This window comes from Ovis canadensis, chromosome 11 (assembly GCF_042477335.2).
Source record: "Ovis canadensis isolate MfBH-ARS-UI-01 breed Bighorn chromosome 11, ARS-UI_OviCan_v2, whole genome shotgun sequence".
NCBI classification, from domain to species: Eukaryota; Metazoa; Chordata; class Mammalia; order Artiodactyla; family Bovidae; genus Ovis; species Ovis canadensis.
Window position 1 is genome coordinate 64,821,621 of NC_091255.1, and position 20,458 is coordinate 64,842,078.

General features: G+C 51.0%; 1 protein-coding gene across 1 annotated transcript; it reads left to right on the forward strand.

Annotated features, from left to right (window-relative positions):
* The first annotated feature begins 11,086 nt into the window (after positions 1-11,086).
* LOC138415414 (CMRF35-like molecule 5) lies at positions 11,087-18,806 on the forward strand. The gene is made up of 4 exons (XM_069543995.1): positions 11,087-11,390; positions 13,961-14,293; positions 15,619-15,712; positions 17,792-18,806. The coding sequence occupies exons 1-4, from the start codon at positions 11,336-11,338 to the stop codon at positions 18,000-18,002; spliced, it is 693 nt and encodes a 230-aa protein (XP_069400096.1). The 5' UTR covers positions 11,087-11,335; the 3' UTR covers positions 18,003-18,806.
* The last annotated feature ends 1,652 nt before the right edge of the window (positions 18,807-20,458 follow it).

Consider the following 20,458-nt stretch of genomic DNA (forward strand, 5'->3'; position numbering starts at 1 on the left):
GAGAGTAAATCTTTGAAGGAATGAGGTGAGCATACATTTAGAGGAGCGTTTCAGGTTAGTTTGGGGGCTTCAGGTATTAAGAGGGTAGTTGTAGCTAAGGCCTGGAAACAAGGAGGCCATCCGACGTGATGAGATTGAGTTGTTTGGATAAGTAAGCTAGAGGGCCCCATATGTCCCCCAATTTCTGGCACCGAATCCCGAAGTCATGTCCTTGTGGAGAATGTACAAAAAGGAAAAGAGGCCTGGTGTAATCAGGCAAGTAAAGAGAAGGGGCCTGGCTGTAGTAAATGTTTGATAAGAGTCTGTATTGGGGTGTGGAGAGAGGTGGGAACCAATAAGGGTTCATCTAAGTTTCCTTGAGTAGCTTGGTAGAGAGGTTTTTCGTGGAGGGGAAAATTTGGGACCCACATTTGGAAGAAGTTTAATAGACCTAATAGAGAAAGAAGTTCCCTCCTGGTTTGGGGCCTGGGGGTCTGTGTCAAGGCTTGAAGTCTCTGAGCTGGGATCATTTTGGATTTGGGAGTGAGAAGCAATCCCATGTCACTGACAGTGGTGGAAGCAACCGGTGCTTTGGAGAGCGAGATGCTGTAGACCCCGTTGCCTAGAGGATTTAATACTGTTGCAGCGTGGACTACGCAGTTTCCGTGAGAGAAACTACGTAACAAAAAATCGTCTACACACTGGAGAAGGTAGAAGGCGGTGGCAGCCCACTCCAGGCCTCTCGCCTGGAAAATCCCATGGACGGAGGAGCCTGGTGGGCTGCAGTCCACGGGGTCGCTAAGAGTCAGGCACGACTAAGCGACTTCACTTTTGCTTTTCACTTTCATGCACTGGAGAAGGAAATGGCAACCCACTCCAGTATTCCAGTATTAATCCCAGAGACAGAGGCTCCTAGTGGGCTGCCGTCTATGGGGTCGCACAGAGTCGGACATGACTGAAGCAACTTAGCAGCAGCAGCAGCAGTAGAGCCTAGGTCTGAAGTTTGTAGGTCTCTTTGGAGGGCTTGCCCGAGAAAATGAAGGCTATCTTTAAACCCTTGTGGTAAAACGGTCTGAGTTAATTGTTGAGATTGCTATGTATCTGGATCCATCCAGGTGAAGGCAAATAGAGGCTGTGAATAGTGGTGTCGAGGTTTAGTAAAGAAAGCATCTTCGAGGTCCAGTACCATGAAGTAGAGTGTGTCGGGGGAATATGTGAGAGAAGAGGGTAGCAATTAGTGACCACGGGGTATGCAGGTACTATGGCTTCACTGATCTTGCAAAGATCTTGGACTAGATGCCAGGAGTGGGGTCCCTTTTTGACTGCCAGTATAGAAGTAGTATTATCATTATGAGGAGAACTTCCCTGGTGGCTCAGATGGTAAAGCGTGTGTCTACAATGTGGGAGAGCTGGGTTCAATCCCTGGGTTGGGAAGATCCTCTGGAGAAGGAAATGGCAACCCCCTCCAGTATTCTTGCCTGGATAATTCCATGGACAGAGGAGCCTGGTAGGCTACAGTCCATGGGGTCGCAAAGAGTCGGACACAACTAAGCGACTTCACTTCAGTTCACTTCATGAGGAGAACAGATAGGCCGCAAAAGGCCGGCTTTGAGCAGTCGGGAGAGATTATTGGTTTCCAAGTCCTTATCGGGATTCTGTGGTCAGGGTATACTGAGTTTGGGTTATGACTTGAGAGGGGTTTTTAAGAAAAACCTGTCCGGGGAATGGTGTCAAGCTACCAATGGGGCTTCAGTGTCCCAAACCCGAGGCTCTATCGGGGGAAGATCAGAGGGCAGGTTTTGGGAGTGAGGGGGTGGGTTTGGGTGCCATTTGGATGCAAAGAATTGATATGGGATCTAAGAATGGGAGGTTTATAGAAATTTGTAGCTTAACCAGAAGATCACATCCTGTCAATGCCATTGGGCATTGAGGAGCTACTATGAAAGAATGTGTTAGTGTTGTTTTGCCAAAAGAACAAACGAGAGGAGGGGTTATTTTGGGAGAACAAGGGACGGCTGAGACCCCTTTGATGGCCACTTCTGAAGGTTGGAGAGGGCCCTGAAAGGAGGTTAAAAGTAAAAAGGCTGCTCCAGTGTCTATTAGGAACGAGACTTTGTGTCCAGCCACCGTGCCAATTACCTGAAGCTCCGAGTCCACCTGTATGGGACGGACTTGGCGTCTGAAGCTTGGGGTCCATCACTGGAATAATTCAGGCACAGGTGGGTCAATTCCCCTCTCATTTGAAGAGCCATGGTCTGGAGTGCCAGGGCCCCCAGAGTCTGGTTCCCAGCCCATTGTTGTTGGGCCTGGGGTGGACCCCGAGATTTGGTGGGTAGTGTCTGAGGACAATCCATTTCCCAGTAGCCCCACTGTTTGCAGGGGGGCAGGGTTTGGTGGGTGGCTGGGGGTTGGGGCAGGCCTTCGCCCAGTGTCTCTTTTGGTTACATCTGAAGCAGGGTCCTGGAGGGTTAGGTCCCGTACGGCTGGGCCGAGGTTGGCGGGCCAAGCGGGTTGACGTTTTTTCTTGGATAGCTGCAGTGAATAAAGCATATTTGGCCTTTCTTTTCTTTTCTTTTTCCTTTTTTTTGCTTCTTCCTCCCTATTATTGAAAACTTTAAAGGCTATTTCTAGGAGCTCTCGCTGAGGGGTTTCAGGGCCCTTTTGTAACTGATGTAGTCTTTAGCGAATATCGGGGACTGACTGACTTATGAACTGGATGTGTAGGTACAAGAGTCCGGAGGGGTGGAAATGTCTAGGTTAGTGTATTTCTGGACTGCCTCAGTAAGCTGTGGAAGAAAAAGGGCAGGGTTTTCATCCTTTTCTTGAGTCACTTCCCTAGTCTTATTGTAGTTCACAGGAATGTGAGAGCTTTTTAGCATTCCTCCTGGTAAACAGGTGATCACACGATGCAGGTACCGGATGCTGGCACTGCCGGCTTGATAAGTCCACCGGGGCTCAGTTAAAGGGGCTGCATCATGAGCCACCGGATTAGCCCTGTCTTGCTTATGGAGCTGATCAGCATGAGCTCGGACTGCCCGCTACATCCGTTTCATCAGGGGTTAAAGCGGCGTTTAGGATGTTATAGAGATCATTCCAGGTTAAATGATAGCTTGTGTGGGATGGAGGAATTCCTTCCTATATCTAGTAGGGTTTTCTGAAAAAGACCCCAATTTTTGTTCAATTTGGCTCACATCAGAAATTGAGAAAGGCACACAGACCCGTGTAGGCCCCTCCGGTCCCTTCCTCTCTGGGAGAAAATCTGTGTTTGCTTAGGGTCCTGGTCGATGGAGCGGGGGAGTGGAAATCTCTTTTGGGGTTTTGGGGTCATCACTTCCCGATTTGGAGGAGGAAGGGCTAGAGGGTGGTGTCTTGTCTCCGGAAGCCTCACCTCTGGGGCGGTAGGGAGGAGGCCCATCTGCCGGGTCGAAATCGGGGGCTGAGGGTTTAGGGGCCTTTTAGGGGCTTTAGATTCAGATTCTTTTGTAGTGGAGGGGGAGAGAGAGCAGAGGAGGATTTGATAGGTAGAACAGTCCTTGCTGGGAGAAATATCAATAACCTCAGATATGCAGATGACACCACCCTTATGGCAGAAAGTGAAGAGGAACTAAAAAGCTTCTTGATGAAAGTGAAAGTGGGGAGTGAAAAAGGTGGCTTAAAGCTCAACATTCAGAAAATGAAGATCATGGCATCCAGTCCCATCACTTCATGGGAAATAGATGGGGAAACAGTGGAAACAGTGTCAAACTTTATTTTGGGGGGCTCCAAAATCACTGTAGATGGTGATTGCAGCCATGAAATTAAAAGACGCTTACTCCTTGGAAGAAAAGTTATGACCAACCTAGATAGCATATTCAAAAGCAGAGACATTACTTTGCTGACTAAGGACATCTAGTCAACGCTATGGTTTTTCCTGTGGTCATGTATGGATGTGAGAGTTAGACTGTGAAGAAGGCTGAGCACCAAAGAATTGATGCTTTTGAACTGTGGTATTAGAGAAGACTCTTGAGAGTCCCTTGGACTGCGAGGAGATCCAACCAGTCCATTCTGAAGGAGATCAGCTCTGGGATTTCTTTGGAAGGAATGATGCTGAAGCTGAAACTTCAGTACTTTGGCCACCTCATGCGAAGAGCTGACTCATTGGAAAAGACTCTGATGCTGGGAGGGATTAGGGCAGGAGGAGAAGGGGACAATAGAGGTTGAGATGGCTGGATGGCATCACTGACTTGATGGACGTGAGTCTGAGAGAACTACGGGAGTTGGTGATGGACAGGGAGGCCTGGTGTGCTGTGATTCATGGAGTCGCAAAGAGTTGGACACGGCTGAGCGACTGAACTGAACTGAGCAGTCCTTGCAGAGAGAAGGACGGCTTCGAAGATTCCAGAAGGCTTGAATATAGGGGACCTCCAACCATTTGCCCTTCCATTTGAGGAAGTTAGTGAGATCTGATAAAATATTGAAATCAGAAGTCCTGAACTCAGGCCAGTGGTTTTGGTTACCCAATTTGTATTGAGGCCAAATTTGAGTGCAAAGTGACTCGAGTTTACGAACCTTAAGAGCCGTCAAGAGTAGAAGTTTGAGGTTTCGTTTTACACAGGCCAAGACAGAGTCCCGTGGAACGGATTGGCTTGACCCCACAGCAAATGGCTAATGACTGTCCGGTTGAGGGAAAATGTCATCCCCTAATCCTTCAACCCGACAAAGGGAGGGAGGCTCTGAAGGAGGGAGGGGCGTCCCCCAAGTACCTCCCCAGAGGGCCTTTTGGCTGGGCGTCCTCTCGAGGAGGTCTTGAAAGCCCAGGCAGGAAAGTGAGCTCGGCAGGCTTCCATGCTCTGAAGAGCCGGCCGTGGAGAATGAGAAGGAACCTCAACCTCCTGGGTTTCGCCACCAAAGTGTAAGTCAAGGGAACTAGAGAAGGTGAGGTTCGAAAAAGAACGAGACCGGCACTTTACAGGAACAGATCACCTTTAATGAGGTGAGAAGGGGCAGCAGTCAGATTAGTGGGCTGCAGCGCTAAGTCAAGAAGAGAGTAGGTATATATAGAAAACATATATATGCGGAGATACATTGTTTTGAGGGGGTCTGTGTTTCCTCAAGATTACTTTTGATTAGTTAGCTTTCAACAACTGGGGCAAGGAATTCCTGAGACCAGCCAGGGACTGGGATCGGCTGGGAGCGGAACGTAATCCATCTTAGCGTCCATTCCTTTCTTTGGGGGGAGAAAGTTCTTTACTCTGCATAGAATGGTGGGGAGGACCTGGAGGGGAGTTTTAACTCCAGGCTATTTTGAGCTGTGTAGCTTTCATTCAGGAAAGCTGTTTACCCTGAGCACAGACCCTCTCCGTGTCCCAGCCCAGCCTGGCAGGTCCCAGTTGCTGAAACCCAGCTCCTCCCACCTGGAGGACTGGGAGCAGCCACATGGTCCTGTCCCGATCCCCGTCCTGTGGATCATCAATGCCAGCTGCTCTCCAGGGACTGGAACTGAACCCACAGGCAAAGCGCCCTCTATGTGTCGAAATCATTAGTTTTTAGTATTTCTCATCTACTTCTCATGTTTTTCTGCTCTTACTTCTCCATTTCATGAATTGTTGTCCTTTAGAGCGTTTGATGGGTGTGATAACATGTCCTCCACGGCTGGGGCGACACAGAGCATCCCAGTTGCCCAAGATCTCCCTGCAAGTGTGTGTGAGGGTCTGAGGAGGTGGCCGTCAGTTGAACAGCATGACATGTGTGGCGGGGCTGGGAGGAGAGTGCTGCAGAGCTGGGAGACGAGTGACGGAGAGACGTTGGTCTGTGATCGGGAAGAATGTAGCGCTCCGGGTTCAGGCCCAGCCTCGCTGGACAAACAGCCCCATCTTACCCTCCTTGCAAGCAGCCCCCCCCCCCCCCCACCCACCGTGCATCTCAGATCACCTTCCTGCCCAGGGCCAGGGTCCCTCCCTGAGCCCGATGCCTACCCCTCTTTTAGGTTGGCCTCCTAAGGTCCGGAGTCACTGGGAAGCAGAGGCTGCCACGGGGGAGTCGGAAGGAAGGAGAGGCGCCTTCCCCACCCCTCATTCTGCTGCCCCTCCCACCTCTTTGCATACTTCCCCTGGCTCTGGGCTACTGACCGCTGAGTTGCTTATTCCACTGACTCTGCACTCCCCTCCCCACTTCCCTGCAGGGGGCCCCGCTCCTCTGTGCCCTGCCCCTCTCCTTTATCTAAAAAAATGCATTTATTTATTTATTTATGATTGTGCTGGCTCTTGGCTGCCGAGCAGGCTTTCCTCTAGGGGGCTACTCTCTGGTTGTTAATCAGGGGCTTCTCATCCTGGTGGCTTCTCTTTGTCTCAGGGCACAGACTCTAGGCCTCTCAAGGCCTCAGAAGTTGTGGCTCCCGAGCTCCAGGACTCAGGCCCAGTAGTTGAGGCACATGGGCTTAGCTGCTCTGCAGCACGTGGGATCTTCCCAGGCCAGGGATCAAACCCGTGTCTCCTGCACTGGGAGGGGGGTTCTTAACCGCTGCGCCACCAGGGAAGTCTCCTCTGTATTGGCCGAGTCCCTCTTCTCGCTCTCATGCCCCTCACCCTTGTCTCTGAGCAGCATCCCCAGCTCTCTCTCCAGTGGCCCCTCCATGCACAGGGCCGTCACACGCACATCTCCACCCCATCTCGACTTGGCTCTTGGCTTTCAAAGCGAATGCGCTTCTGCAGAGTAACCCGCCCCATTCGGTGCTCAGATACGCTCAGAATGAAATTCCTTGAAAGTCTTTGTGACTCCAGTCCTCAGACTGATCTCTTTGCGGCTAAGGCTTCCCCCTCCAGACTAGCCTTCCAAAGACATAGCCCCCCGAGTCTTCTTCTTGCCTCCTGTCACCCTCCAAGGGCCTTGCAGGGGAGGGGGGCTTGGAGGTACAGTGGCCAGTCTGCAGGAGCAGGAGAGGGGTGATGAGCCGGTTCTGGGGAGGGAGCCGTGAGGAGGAGGAGGCTGAGCCGCTTCTGTGTGCATTTATGTCCGAGGGCTGAGGGTTCTCCTGGGAGGAGGGGGGTCCAGTGAGCCCAGATGCTTCTGCCTGCAGCCAAGAACTCATGAAGGGGTGGGGGTGGGCAGGACTGCAGGGAGCACCAGCTCCCCCTCCCTTCAGTTCTCACTGGTTTTATCGAGGTGAGCTGCTGTTCAGTCACTAACTCATGCCTGACTCTGTGATCCCGTATACCGCAGCCCGCCAGGCTCCGCCGTCCATGGGATTCTCCAGGCAGGAATACTGGAGCGGGTGGCCATCCCAGGTGACTAGATGGTAAGTATTCTTGCCTGGAGAGTCCCATGTACAGAATACTGGAGGGGGTTGCCCTTTCCTTCTCCAGGGGTTTTTCCTGACCCAGGGGTGGGAACTGTGTGTCCTGCACTGACCTGCGGTTCTTACCACCTAGTCACCTGGGAAGCCCCTCATTGCGCTATAATTGCGATAAAATAAGCTGTGTACATTGAAAGTGCCCAGTTGAAAACTGTTTTCTTTTTGTTTTTCTTCTTTATTATTTTTCAAATTTTGCATAGAGTAAGACTCACTCTTTTGTGATGTATACTTTGATGAATTTTTAACGCAGGCATCATTTCTTGCAAACACCACCACAAACATATAGCACAATTCCATCGCTTTCCTCCAGGGTCTTCAACTGTGGATTTTGCTTCTTTAATGTCAGGCCGTCAAGAGCTTCGTGTGCTGAAGGCTTCCCAGGACTGCTGTTCCAACGGAGTTCAGCTTTCAGAGGCTTTGAGGTGCGCTCGGACCTGGCCCTTGTGCGCCACCCAGCGGCTAGTCCGTGGCACAGGGTTGGCCTTTCCCCAGTTCTCAGTCTGGGGAAAAGACTTCCCTGTAGCTGAAATGGTAAAGAATCTGCCTGTGAGGCAGGAGACCAGGGTTCATTCCCTGGGTTGGGAAGTTCCTCTGGCTAAGGGAATGGCAATCCACTCCAGTATTCTTGCCTGGAGAATTCCACGGGCAGAGAAGCCTGGCCGCTTACAGTCTGTGTCGGACACTACTTTGTGACTAACACACACACACAGAGTCTGGGGTACTGTCTCAGGGGTCCGCCAGCTTGCACAGCTTGGAGGGTGAGCTGACTGCCCAGGGTCCCTTTCTGGAGCTGCTTCCTCTTCTTTAACTCCCTGACCCCTTCCCCCTGCCTCCTGGTCCTGTGGTTGGAAAGCTGAGGCTTTTGTCTTCCCTGGAGGCTTGGTCAGCCTCCAGGGCCTCGCAGAGGGAGCATGAGAAGAAACACGCACTGGCTTCCCTGCCCAGCCGCCTCCGTGTTTCTTCTTCTTCTATTTTTTAAAAAAGATTTATTTGTTTATTTGTTGGCGTGGCTGAGTCGTTGTTGCTGTGCTCAGCCTTTCTCTACTTGTGAGCAGGGCCTCCTCTAGTTGCAGAGGGCAGGCTTCTCGCGGGGTAGGCGGGGCCTCCGGGAGGCGGGGCCTCCGGGAGGCGGGGCCTCCGGCCTTTGGCAGCTGCAATTCTCAGGCCCTAGGCCTCAGTAGCCCTGGCACACAGGTTTGATTGCTCCACAGCATGCGGAACCTTCCCGGACCAGGGGTCAAACTCACGTCCCCTGCATGGGTAGGTGGATTCTTACCCACTGAACCACCAGGGAAGTCCCGATCCTTTCTGTTGGAGGGTGTCTGAGTCATGTCACGTTTTGACTGTTATGAGGAGTGTTGCCCTGACATTCTGGCCCATGCCTTTGGTGAACATCTATATACCTTCTTCTTAGCATTTAAAGGGAACCTTGGTTTCTTTATCGGAAGAAACAATCGTGTATAGATCAGGTCAGGACCCAGTTTCTATAATGGCTGTTTTTATTTTATTTCTTTAATTGAAGTAGGTGATTGACAATGTTGTGCTGACCTCTCCTGTACAGCAGAGTGACTCAGTTACATGCATGGAGACGTTCTTTTTAAAAATATTCGTTTCCATTGTGATTTATCACAGGATATTGAAGACAGTTCCCTGTGCTATACAGTAGGATCTTGCTGCTTATCCATCCACATGTAACAGCTTACGTCTGCTAACCCCAGACTCGGAGCCTTTTCCTTCCCTCCTCCCTCCCCCTTGGCAACGACAAGTCTGTTCTTTACATCTGTGAGTCTGTTTCTGTCTGGTGGGTATGTTCATTTGTGCCATATTTGCGATTCCACATATAAGTGATATCATATGATGTTTGTCTTTGACTTTCTGAGTTACTGCACTTGGTAGGATAATCTCTAGTTACCTCCATGTGGATGAAAACAGTCAGTCGTGTCTGAGTCTTGCGACCCCATGGACTGTAGCCCACGAGGTTCTTTTGTCCATAGGACTCTCCAGGCAAGAATACTAGAGTGGGTTGCCATTCTCTTCTCCAGAAAGTGGCATTATTCATTCTTTTTAAAGGCTGAGCAGTATTCCAGTGTGTGTCTATGTATGTGGATGTACACACGCCACCTCTTCCTCATCCATCATCTGTTCACGGACATTTAGCTTGTTTCCATGTCTCGGCTATTGTGAATAGTGCTGCTATGGACGTGGCGGGGCATGCATCTTTTTGAAACAGTTTTGTCCAGGCGTAGGTGTGCTGGATCATATCGTAATTCTGTTTTTAGTTTTTGAGGAACCTCCACACAGTTTCCATAGTCACTGCACTAACTTATATTCTCACTAACAGGGTAGGACGGTTCCCCTTTTCTCCACTCTCTCTCCAGCATTTGTTAAATGTAGACTTTCTAATGATGTCCACTCTGACCAGTCTGAGGTGATATCTCATTGAAGTGTTTATTTGCATTTCTCTACTAATTAGTGATGCTGAGCATCTTCTCATGTGCCTACATAGACCCTGGATGTCTCCTTTGGAGAAATGGCTGAGACCTACTTTTAAGAGAAGTGGGATTTCAGCCAGGGTTAAATCTTTAGCCACATCCAGTGATTCAGAACACAATTTCCTGGAGGGAAACTGAGGCCCTGAGACCAGGGCACTTGAGCTCCTCACCACCTGCCCAGGTGCCCTGAACCCTCAGGTTGGGCAAAAGAGGCCTGAACACCCGTTAGAAGACAGTCGCTCCCTTGCAGCACATGTGGGTGTTTGAGAGGGAGCCGGGACATGCTCCTGCCCCCACAATCCGCCCCACCTCCCAACCTCAGATCAATGGTTGAAGTTGAGTGTGGGCATGGCCCCGGGGAGTGCGGGGCTACCAGGGAAGAAGAAAATGAGTTCCTTTCGTCACGACCAGAGGGCGTGCCTGGGAGTGGATCTCAAGACACAGATCCCAGTGGTGGAATCTCATGATGACTGAGGAGGGGTCTTTCTACCTGGGGCTTACACACACACGCATACACACACACACACACACACACGTACACACAGCATGGGGGCACTCAGCACACTTTCCATACCTGGGGAGCTGGGCCTGTTCACCTCTGGGTAGCTCTTAGCAGCACAGAAGCCAAAAAGCCACACATTACATGAAATAAACAGAACTGGCCAGGACAGAGTGAGAAAGAAGGGGTCAGAGGCTCAGAGAAACTTGCCTCCTAAAATATGACAGAGAGAAGGAGAGACAAAGAATCAGTCCAGAGAGGAGGGGGAGAGGGAGCAGGGGACACAGGGCCCCGAGGGCAGTGGGGAGGATCACCCAGGAGATGGAAGATAAGTAGCGCCTGTGCAGGGCGGTGACCAGCAGCCAGGAGCCGGGGCGCTTGCCGACGTGGGAGAGGAAGCCTCTGGACAGAATGTGTGAAAGGAAAAGGGGCTTCTCCTTTCTGATCCTGCCCCAGGGCGGCCTCTGCTCTGCAGTGACTCAGGACCTCAAAGGAAGCTGACCCCAGGGAGGGGCAGGGGTCAGACTCAGGGCAGGAAGGTGGTCTGAGATGCAGGTGGGGGTGCTGCCTGCAGGGAGGGGAGGGTGGGGCTGTTTCTGCAGCGAGGCTGCACCTGAGCCCTGAGCTCCGCCTTCTCCCCAAGTGCAGACCCATTTGAGTCCATTCCTGCCTCCAATCCCCTGCTCTGGGGCTCCTCTCTCCTCACCCACCACCAGCTCTGCCCTCTCCCCCCAGCAGTGATGTCTCGGCTCCTCGTGGGCACACCCGCCTGGACCCGGAACACTTGTTCTCCCCAGAGGCACAGAGGTCTGGACACAGCTCTCATCACGTGCTGCAGTTCATCCTCTGAACGAGTGACACCCCTTTCTCCTAATCTGTAAAATGCAGAAGTGGGTGCTGACAGTGGGAAGTGAGCCAGAGACAAGTGCAGAGGAGATTCAGGGGACCTCTGGAGGCTTGAGGGAGGTCTGGCGTGTCTACTTCTGACCTTGGCTCCGGTTCCTTGAAGGGACTGAGAGCTTGTTAGCTCTGAGGATGGGAGGCAGGATCACGTGTCTGCTCCCGGCTCTGTTTCTTCTTGTCATCCCAGGTGAGTGGGGCGGAGGGGCTTCAGACCCTGGAGTGACTGAGGCAGGAGATCCTGAGGGTCTGTCCTGGGGGAACATGGCAGGGTCCATTCGTTCATCCAGATGCTTATTTGTTAATCAAATGTCACGTTTACAATCACCTCACAGCTTCTAGGTGCTGGGAAACAAGAAACCAAACCAAACCAAAGTGTCCCCCCAAAATAGGACAGTGTTTTCCAACCTCGGCCATTCTAGACACACAGATGAATGAATGAAAATGGGGGTAATGAAGGAACCCACTCCTGAAGAGCTTGTTAAAGCTTCATTTCTGGCTGCACTGGGTCGTGGGGGTGCTCAGCTCTTCCTCCAGGTGCGGAGCGCTGGCTTCTCATAGCAGAGGCTTCTCTGGTCCCAGAGCACAGACTCCAGGGGTGCAGGCTCCACGGCCATGGTGCAGGAGTGGAGTTGCCGGCCCCACCCGTGGAATGGGGAATCTCCCTGGACCGGGGTGGAACCCGTGCCCCTGCATTGCACCATCGGGGAAGTCCATAAAGTTTTTATTGTGATTTTTTTCCTCACTGTTTTGTTGATTTGGGGCACCCCCGGTAGCTCAGATGGTAAAACATTCACCTGTAAGGCAGGATATCCTGGTTCAACCCTTGGGACAGGAAGATCCCCTGGAGAAAGGAATGGCAACCTACTCCAATATTCTTGCCTAGAGAATTCCATGACAGACCACGGGGTGGCAAAGTGTCAGACTCGACTTAGCGATAACACTTCCATTTTATTTTGCTCTTTAGACATTTTCTGAGCATGTGGAAATGTTAACTTCTGTTTTATTATTAATTTCTAGCTTAGTTGAATTATATTCAGAGAACATTCTCAATGACTTCAGTCCTTGGAAAATTTCAGTCACCTATTTTGCGGCAGTCTCTCTAATGATCAATTTTTGTAACTGGTCTCTATGTGTTTTCAAAAAACGTGTTGTTTGAAGTTGTTAGATCGTGTTCCACGTACTTCTGGTTGCATCTCAGACTCATGCTGAACAATCGCGCTGAATGCTTATTGACTGTAAAGAAGTGGTCAGAGTTTCTATGAATGCGTTTGCATTTGCATGCATGCATGCTGTTGCTAAGTCGTGTCCGACTCTTCGTGACTCCATAGACCGTATCTGCCAGCCTCCTCTGTCCCTTGGATTCTCCAGGCAAGAATACTGGAGTGGGTTTCCAAGCCCTCCTCTGGGGGATCTTTCCGACCCAGGGATGGAACTTGTCTCCTGCGGCTCCTGAATTGCAGGCAGATTCTTTACCCCTGAGCCACTGGGAAGCTCCAGGTTTGCATTGACTTCAGTAAATTTAAACAATTTTTAATGGAGGTCTGATTGAAGTGATTTCCAAGGCTCTGAGTGCCTTTATGCAAGTTTCAGTTCAGTTCAGTCTCTCAGTCCTGTCCGATTTGTTGTGACCTCATGGACTGCAACACGCCAGGCCTCCCTGTCCATCACCAACTCCTGGAGTTTACTCAAACTCGGGTCCATTGAGTCAGTGATGCCATCCAACCATCTCATCCTCTGTCATCCCATTCTCCTCCCACTTTCAATCTTTCCCAGCATCAGGGTCTTTTCCAATGAGTCAGTACTTCACATCAGGTGGCCAAAATATTGGAGTTTCAGCTTCAGCATCAGTCCTTCCAATGAATATTCAGGCTGACTTCTTTTAGGATGGAATGGTTGGATCTCCTTGCAGTCCAAGGGACTCTCAAGAGTCTTCTTCAGCACCACAGTTCAAAAGTATCAACTTTTCAGCACTGAACTTTCTTTATAGTCCAACTCTCACATCCATACACGACTAGTGGCAAAACCACAGCCTTGACTAGACGGACCTAGACTGAAGATAATGAGCAGGTGAGTGCTGTCCTGTCCTCGCTCTTATCTTACAAAAGCACTTCTCCCAGGAATTTGGGAGTGGAATTTACAATTCAGTGGACATAATGGGATCTGTCCTGTATGGAGTCCATAGCACATGGAGCCCCAGTAGTAACCACTGTTTTGGTCAGCTTCAAGGAGGCCCCTGCCAGTACATTTACTACACCATACCCAATTTACTACGTCTTACCGGTTTACTACATCATAACCAGTAGGAACAGCCTCCCCACAGACATGTTAAGGGGGCGTTTCAGCTGGACCTCCTGAGGTTGTCAGTGCAGAGTCATCTTCTGTGGAAACGGGTCCTCTGGTCTTTCCTCCCCATCAGAGCAGAGTAACACAGGGATGGCTGCAAATGGACATGACTAGAATGGAAAGACTTACTGGCCGCAGACAGGGGAAGGGGGGATAATTACAGGAAACTGCTCTTGCTCTGTGTCAGTGTTTTGGTTTCTTCGAGATCTGCAGTTGTGCTTTTATGGGATTTTCCTGGTGGCTTTGGCTAGAATTTTGAAGGGCAAAAGGTCCGTCTTGTGGAAGGTGTATCCCTTCCTTGACTGTTACTCAGCTCAGGGGGCCCTTGGGTCTGGTTGAACTATTCACAATGCAGGAGCCTGTGGCCCTGCCCCCAGGACGGGAGGTGACAGGTACATGGATTTGTGTTTCCAGGCTCATCTGCCGTCTTGGGTCCCAGAGCAGTGAGAGGTGTGGAGCAGGGCTCACTGACCGTGCGGTGTCGATACGACCCTGGGTATGAGCCCTTTGTGAAGTGGTGGTGCCGGGGGGCTGACTGGAGCAGCTGCCGGTTCGTTGTTAAAACGATCCATGAATCAGAGAAGGAGGTGAAGAAGGGCCGCATGTCCATCAAGGACAACTGGAAAGACCGCTCGTTCACTGTGACCATGGAGAAGCTCAGGGTAGACGATTCAGACACTTACTGGTGTGGGATTGAGAGAGCTGGAGCTGACCTGGGGGACGACGTTGATGTGACCATTGACCCAGGTAAGACTATGTGTGTGTGTGGACGTGTCTCTTCAGGGCCTGCTCTGTCCAGGGACCCAGCTGTCCCTCAGAGGGAATGTCCCAGGGGTGGGGGAGTCCTGAGGGCTCACGGAGCCCCCGCTGACCACCTGGGCTGGGAGGGGCCGGGCTTCCCCTCGACCCTCTCCTGGCTCCAGGGCCACCTCCGGGTGGGATCAGGCTTTCCCAGCAGCCTGTTTCCCTGCGCACAGTCAGTGCCCGAGTCTGCTCCCAAGAGGATGAAGGTGGTGGTCCCCGTGTCAGTCTGTGGGCCAAGGGACCCTCCTCTGTGGGACCTGGAGACCCTGATTCCTGCCAGTGCTTTCCTGGGACCCCTGCTCCCCTGGGGGTGTTCTTGCTCTTGCTGGAATTCAGGGTTGGGTCTTCAGAGCTGCCATGCCCACCGTGTGTTCCATACTCCATCTCAGGGGGAAGTCCCAGCCCAGTGGGGGATGCTGTGCTTAATGTTGGGGTCTGGACAGGGCTCCACAGTCAGAAGGCTGCATTTCTGATGCATGAAACCCCATCATGAGCCATTTATACCTTTGCATTGAATGACACTCTTCCTCAATCCATCTAGAAGGCAAGCACTCCTGGGCATGTTAACAGAGGCACCTTGGTTTGACCGATTTTGTCTGTTAGGCTCTGCTTCTGCTGACCCTCAGACCGGGCGACACCAGCTCACGGGGCTCCTCTGGCAGAGAGGGGTGGGCACCCAGTCAATAGCTCCCTACACATACACCTTGAGCCTGTGAGGCTCATTATACTTGCAAAGCAGACCAGGTTCATCTCAGTCAGTCCTGACAACACTCCTGAGAGGGACTCTCCCCATCTCCGGAGCTTAATAACGTCCTCCAAGTGCAGGCTCTTCCTGAGCCTCGGGATTTTGCTCAGGGCTGGTCCTGGCCTTTGAAGTTGCAGATCTTGGCTGTGTCAGCTGTCTGGTAGCCCCCATTCTACTCCTGTCCTTGTGGATAAGTAGATGGGGGAGGCACTAGCTGTGGCCCCATCACAAGCAGCTGGAGCATTTGAATCCCACTCCCTCCAGCTGCCCTTGGCCTGAGACCACCCTGGGCCCCTCTAACCTCCGGACCTGTGTCAGCCCCACTGCCTCTGAGGCTCTGAGTCTCCTGGAAGCCATATGAGCAGTCCAGGCTCTCAGCGCCTCCCTTGGCACTGCTCCAGACACTCAGGATAGGGAGGCCCATGCTTCCCAAATCCCCATCTGACAGACTCAGAGCCATGTTTAGGGTGGCGGGAGGGTGAGCAGGCAGAGTGCTGTGTTACCTGGTCTGTACGTCTTGCAGCACCTACAGAAGCAGTGTCGATCTCCACCCGCGCCACCTCCAATGCCAACATGTTCACAGCACCAGTTGCCCCAGAAGAGAATCAAGGGCAACTGTAAGTATCAGTTAGGGCTTTTGATCTGCATGAGATATCTGATTGTCTCATTTAACCAACAGATAAGCACTGCGTACCCACTCCTGCCCATCCCCATTTTTATTTTTTAAGTGTTTTAGTTTTTTGGATATGCTCCGTCTTCATGGCTGTGCACGGGCGTTTTCTAGTTGTGGCCCTTCTGGTCCCCGACTGTGACCAAACCCCGCTCCGACAGCAGGTCATCCAGCCCTGTTGCTACTGTTCCCTGTGGCCCAGCCCTCCAGTGGGGGCACCCTTTAGAGTCTGGCCAGAGCTTGTCTCCCAACTCTCAGACTCTGTCAAGAGGGCAAGGACTCAGGGCTCTCTTCCCACTTGCTCCTGGGCTGCAAGTGTCCTTGGAGTCCCCAGACCCTTTGTCCTGGGCTCAGTGCCTTTTGCAGGCGTGTTGCTTCCAACATTCATCTGTCCCATTTTTATGGAGTGAACTTCTGCATGGCCTGCACTGTGCAGGGCTCCGGGGACACAGACAAGGAGCATCTCCTGCGGAGCTCAGAGATGGAGACTCTGAGTCTGGGACTCGGTTGGGATGGCAGCCAGTGTGGATGGCATGGCTGGTATGTGTGGGCCTCAGCGAGTCTCCTGGTCCAGATTCTGGGAGAGCAGGAAAGGCCTGATAAGTGCTGTTTTCCCTAACTTCTGCTATGGCAACAGCAGTGACACTCATATCTCCTGGCAGCTCACAGAGGCTTTCCTGTCATTATCCTGTTAATTCTTCACCCCTGCCTACACCATTCATGAGAAGAAATGGACAGATAGGCACGTTCCCCATTTACAGAGGAACAAACTGGGTCTCACCCATGCTCCTTAGTGCCCTGCCCCAGCCATTGCAGCCAAAGGGGTTTCTGTATGCTGTGAGATCCCTTTCACTTCCTCCTTCTCTCTCCCTGGCCCTCTCTGCTTCTAGATCTGCCCTACTTCCTATTGCTGGGCCTTCACACAGAATATCTGTGGGCCACCCCCACCTTCTTCCTCCAGGAACACTTGCCTTCCCCTGTCACTTTTGCTCTGTGTTTGGAAAGTTTCTTTCTACCAAACTGCTGTGAATAAGGAATCACTAAGGATCACTAAGGAATATCTTCATTGAATGGATCAAAGGCACCCGTTAAGTATCAGGCAGGGCCTTTGATACACATGAGATGGCTGATCCACTCATTTATCCAAAAATTAAGCATTGAGCACCCGTTCTTACCTATTCCTGTTTTTCCAATTAATTCATTTATTTATTTTTGGCTGCTCTGGGTCTTCATCACTGAATGCAGGCTCTCTCTAGTTGTGGTTGGTGGACTTCTCTTTGCAGTGGCTTCTCTTCTTATGGAGCGTGGGCTCTGGGGTGCATGGGCTTCAGAAGATGTAGCACACGGGCTTAGATGCTCTGCAGCATGTGGGATCTTCCCAGAACAGGGATCCGACCCGTGACCCCTATCACTGGACCACCAGGGAAGCCTGCCCATCCCTGTTTTAGAAATATGAGGGGATATGAGGATTATCCAAATATCCAGCTCTCTGCCTTCCAGGTACTTATATCACATAATCTACGTACCAAACAGAGTTAAGTGATTGATTGCTGACTTCATTTGACAAATTTCTGTGAAGGTGAAGAATAAGGGATGATTCTTGTGTTAGCTTGGCTGGCATGGCAAAGTAACACAAGCCAGGCAGCTTAGACAATGTTCATTTTTCACAACTCTGGAGGCCAGGGTCTGCGGTCAAGGTGTCAGCGTATCTCCTTTCTCCCAAGGGCTCCCTCCTTGGCTGTGTAGACAGCCGTCTTCCTCGCTGTGCATCTCGTGGTTTCCCCTTTGTGTGTGTCTATGTTCTAAGCTCTTCTCCTTCTGATGAGGACACTGGTCCTTTCCTGCCCAGTAGAGCAGCAAGGGTCAGAACAGGGAGACGTGAAGAAGGAGAGTCTGGGGTGTGAAGGTCGTTGTATCCTGGGGTCCCAGGCTGGCCCTCATGTAGGTTATTGGAACCCAGGCTCCAGGAGAGCTGGGAGGAGAGGGCTTGGGGGCATCTCACTTCCTGTCCCTGTGTCCCCCACAGGCCCCCGCTGGGCAGCGTCCACTTCCTGCTCCTGGTCTTCCTGAAGGTGCCCCTGTTCCTGGGCATGCTCGGTGCTGTCCTTTGGGTCAACAGGACTCTGAGGAGCTCCAGGGGGAAGCCCCAGGAAAACCAGCAGCCCCCATGCTCTTCAACGTTGTCCAGAGAGAAAGACCCTCAAACAGAAGAAAAAGGCATTTTTCTCAGGCGATGATGGTGGTCAGTGGCGACTGTGGTTCTCAAGCACCGTGGCTCCCCACTTCAAGAATCAGTCCTCTAGTCCCTGGAAACCTGCTGCTTGAGGCTCCAGTCTGGCTCTAGTTTCGCCCTTCCCTGCACAGCCTCTGGCCTTCATCGTCCTGAGGCCTCCATCACAGGAGAAACTACAGGAAGGAATGGAAGAGCGGATGCCTTCTTCTGGGCCCAGTTCCTTGGAGGACATATATGATCTCAAGTCTGTGTCACACACAACGTAATGCACTTGTTTTTGCATTGTGTGAGGGGCAGGGGTCAGCTAACCGTGGGTTTGAGATTCTCTGTGTGTGCTTGATTGTGTCTGACTCTTTGTGACCCCATGGACTGTAGCCTACGAGGCTCCTCTGTCCATGGGATTTCCCAGACAAGAATACTGGAGTGAGTTGCCATTTCCTCCCCAAGAGGATCTTCCCAACCCAGGTGTTGATTCCATGTCTCCTGCATCTCCTGCATTTGCAGGTGGACCACTGAGCCACCTGGGAAATTCTAGCCCCCATGAAAGTAGAAAAAATGTGCAAAACGATGATAATATGCCAACTGCATGTGAAGATATGCAAGTATAAGTGGACAGAGGGACTTTGCTGGTGGTCCAGTGGGTAAGAATCTGCCTTGCAATGCAGGGGCTGTGGGTTTGATCCCTGGTTGGGGAACCATGACTGTGCAGTGCAACAAAAAATTCTGCGTGACTCATGAATATCCTGGGGTGGGGGGTGGTGGTGGGGCACGATGCAGCCGGATAAATACATAAATATTTTCTTAAAAAGTGGTCAGAAGACTCTGGCATCCCTGCCCTGATATATTTTGCGTGTTTGAAATGAGATTCTAATACCAGCGCCATTCCTTACGTCCTGGGCACACCTGAAGATGAGAACGACCTCACAGCCTCTCCTTGTTACTATAAGTCCCCACCCCAGTAATATTTCCATTTTCTTCCTCGTCTTGAATGTATTCAGTCTGTCTGTGACTCTCACTTGGGGTCTGTGAGGAGATCCTCCATGCATTTTGGGGACTGTGAAGTAATTCATCAGTCAGACCCTGGAGTTAGAACAGATCAGTGGCTATGAGCTAGTGTAGGCTGGGGAGGGTGGGGCTTGGACAGGACTCTTTCCTTAAAAAGACCGATAGACTAAGAGTCCTGGGATATAAATTAAGTTCTTCCTGTGGTTCATTGTGAAGGAAGGGGGCAGGGCCTCAGGGAGCTAGTCTAGAAAAGGTCAACTGTTTCCTTCTTCTCAAGTTCCTCTGGGACTTTTACTTCTGGGTTGCCTTAAGACCAGAGAGGGAGGCTACTCATGTTGCCACTCTGTACTTGGGGGAGGGGGCTGCACCAGGAGCAGATGGGAAAGTAGTCTCTTTTTCATTTTTAAAAGACTTCTTATTTTGTATTGGAGTATAGCTGATTAACAATGTTGTGATAGCGTCAGGTAAGCAGCTAAGTGACTCAGCCATGCATATTCATGCATCCATTCTCCCCCAAACTCCCCTCCCATCCAGGCTGCCACATAAGATTGAGCAGAGTTTCCTGTGCTAGACAGTAGGTCCTTGTTGGTTATCCATTTGTTATTTTTTTTAATTAATTGATTTATTTTAATTGGAGGCTAATTACTTTACAATATTGTGGTGGTTTTTGCTGTGCATTCACATGAATCAGCCATGGGTGTACATGTGTTCCCCATCCTGAACCCCTCTCCCACCTCCCTCCCCATCCCATCCCTCAGGGTCATCCCAGTGCACCAACCCTGGGCACCCTGTCTCATGCATCAAACCTGGACTGGCGATCTGTTTCACTTATGATAATATACATATTTTAATGCTATTCTCTCAAATCATCCCACCCTCGCCTTTTCCCATTGAGTCCAAAAGTCTGTTCTTTACATCTGTGTCCCTTTTGCTGTCTCGCATATAGGGTCATCTTTGCCATCTTTCTAAATTCCATATATATGCATTAATATATTGTATTGGTGTTTTTTCTTTCTGGCTTACTTCACTCTGTATAATAGGCTCCAGTTTCATCCACCTCATTAGAAGTGATTCAAATGCATTCTTTTTAATAGCTGAGCAATATTCCACTGTGTATATGTAGCACAGCTTTCTTATCCATTCTTCTGCCAATGGACATCTAGGTTGCTTCCATGTCCTGGCTATTATAAACAGTGCTGCGATGAACATTGGGGTACATGTGTCTCTTTCAGTTCTGGTTTCCTTGGTGTGTATACCCAGCAGTGGGGTTGCTGAGTAGTATGGTACTTCTATTTCATTTTTTAAGGAATTGTGCCACTGTTCTCCATAGTGGCTGTACTAGTTTGCATTCCCATCAACAGTGTAAGAGGGTTCTTTTTTCTCTGCACCCTCTCCAGCATTTGTTTGTAGACTCTTTGATAGCAGCCATTCTGACTGGCATGAGATAGTACCTCA

Excerpts from the sequence above, each read along its gene's own strand:
- LOC138415414 (XM_069543995.1), top strand. The coding sequence starts at position 11,336 with ATGGGAGGCAGGATCACGTGTCTGCTCCCGGCTCTGTTTCTTCTTGTC. Across the intron at positions 14,294-15,618 it reads TGATGTGACCATTGACCCAG|CACCTACAGAAGCAGTGTCG; the intron begins GTAAGACTATGT and ends TACGTCTTGCAG. Across the intron at positions 15,713-17,791 it reads GAAGAGAATCAAGGGCAACT|GCCCCCGCTGGGCAGCGTCC; the intron begins GTAAGTATCAGT and ends TGTCCCCCACAG.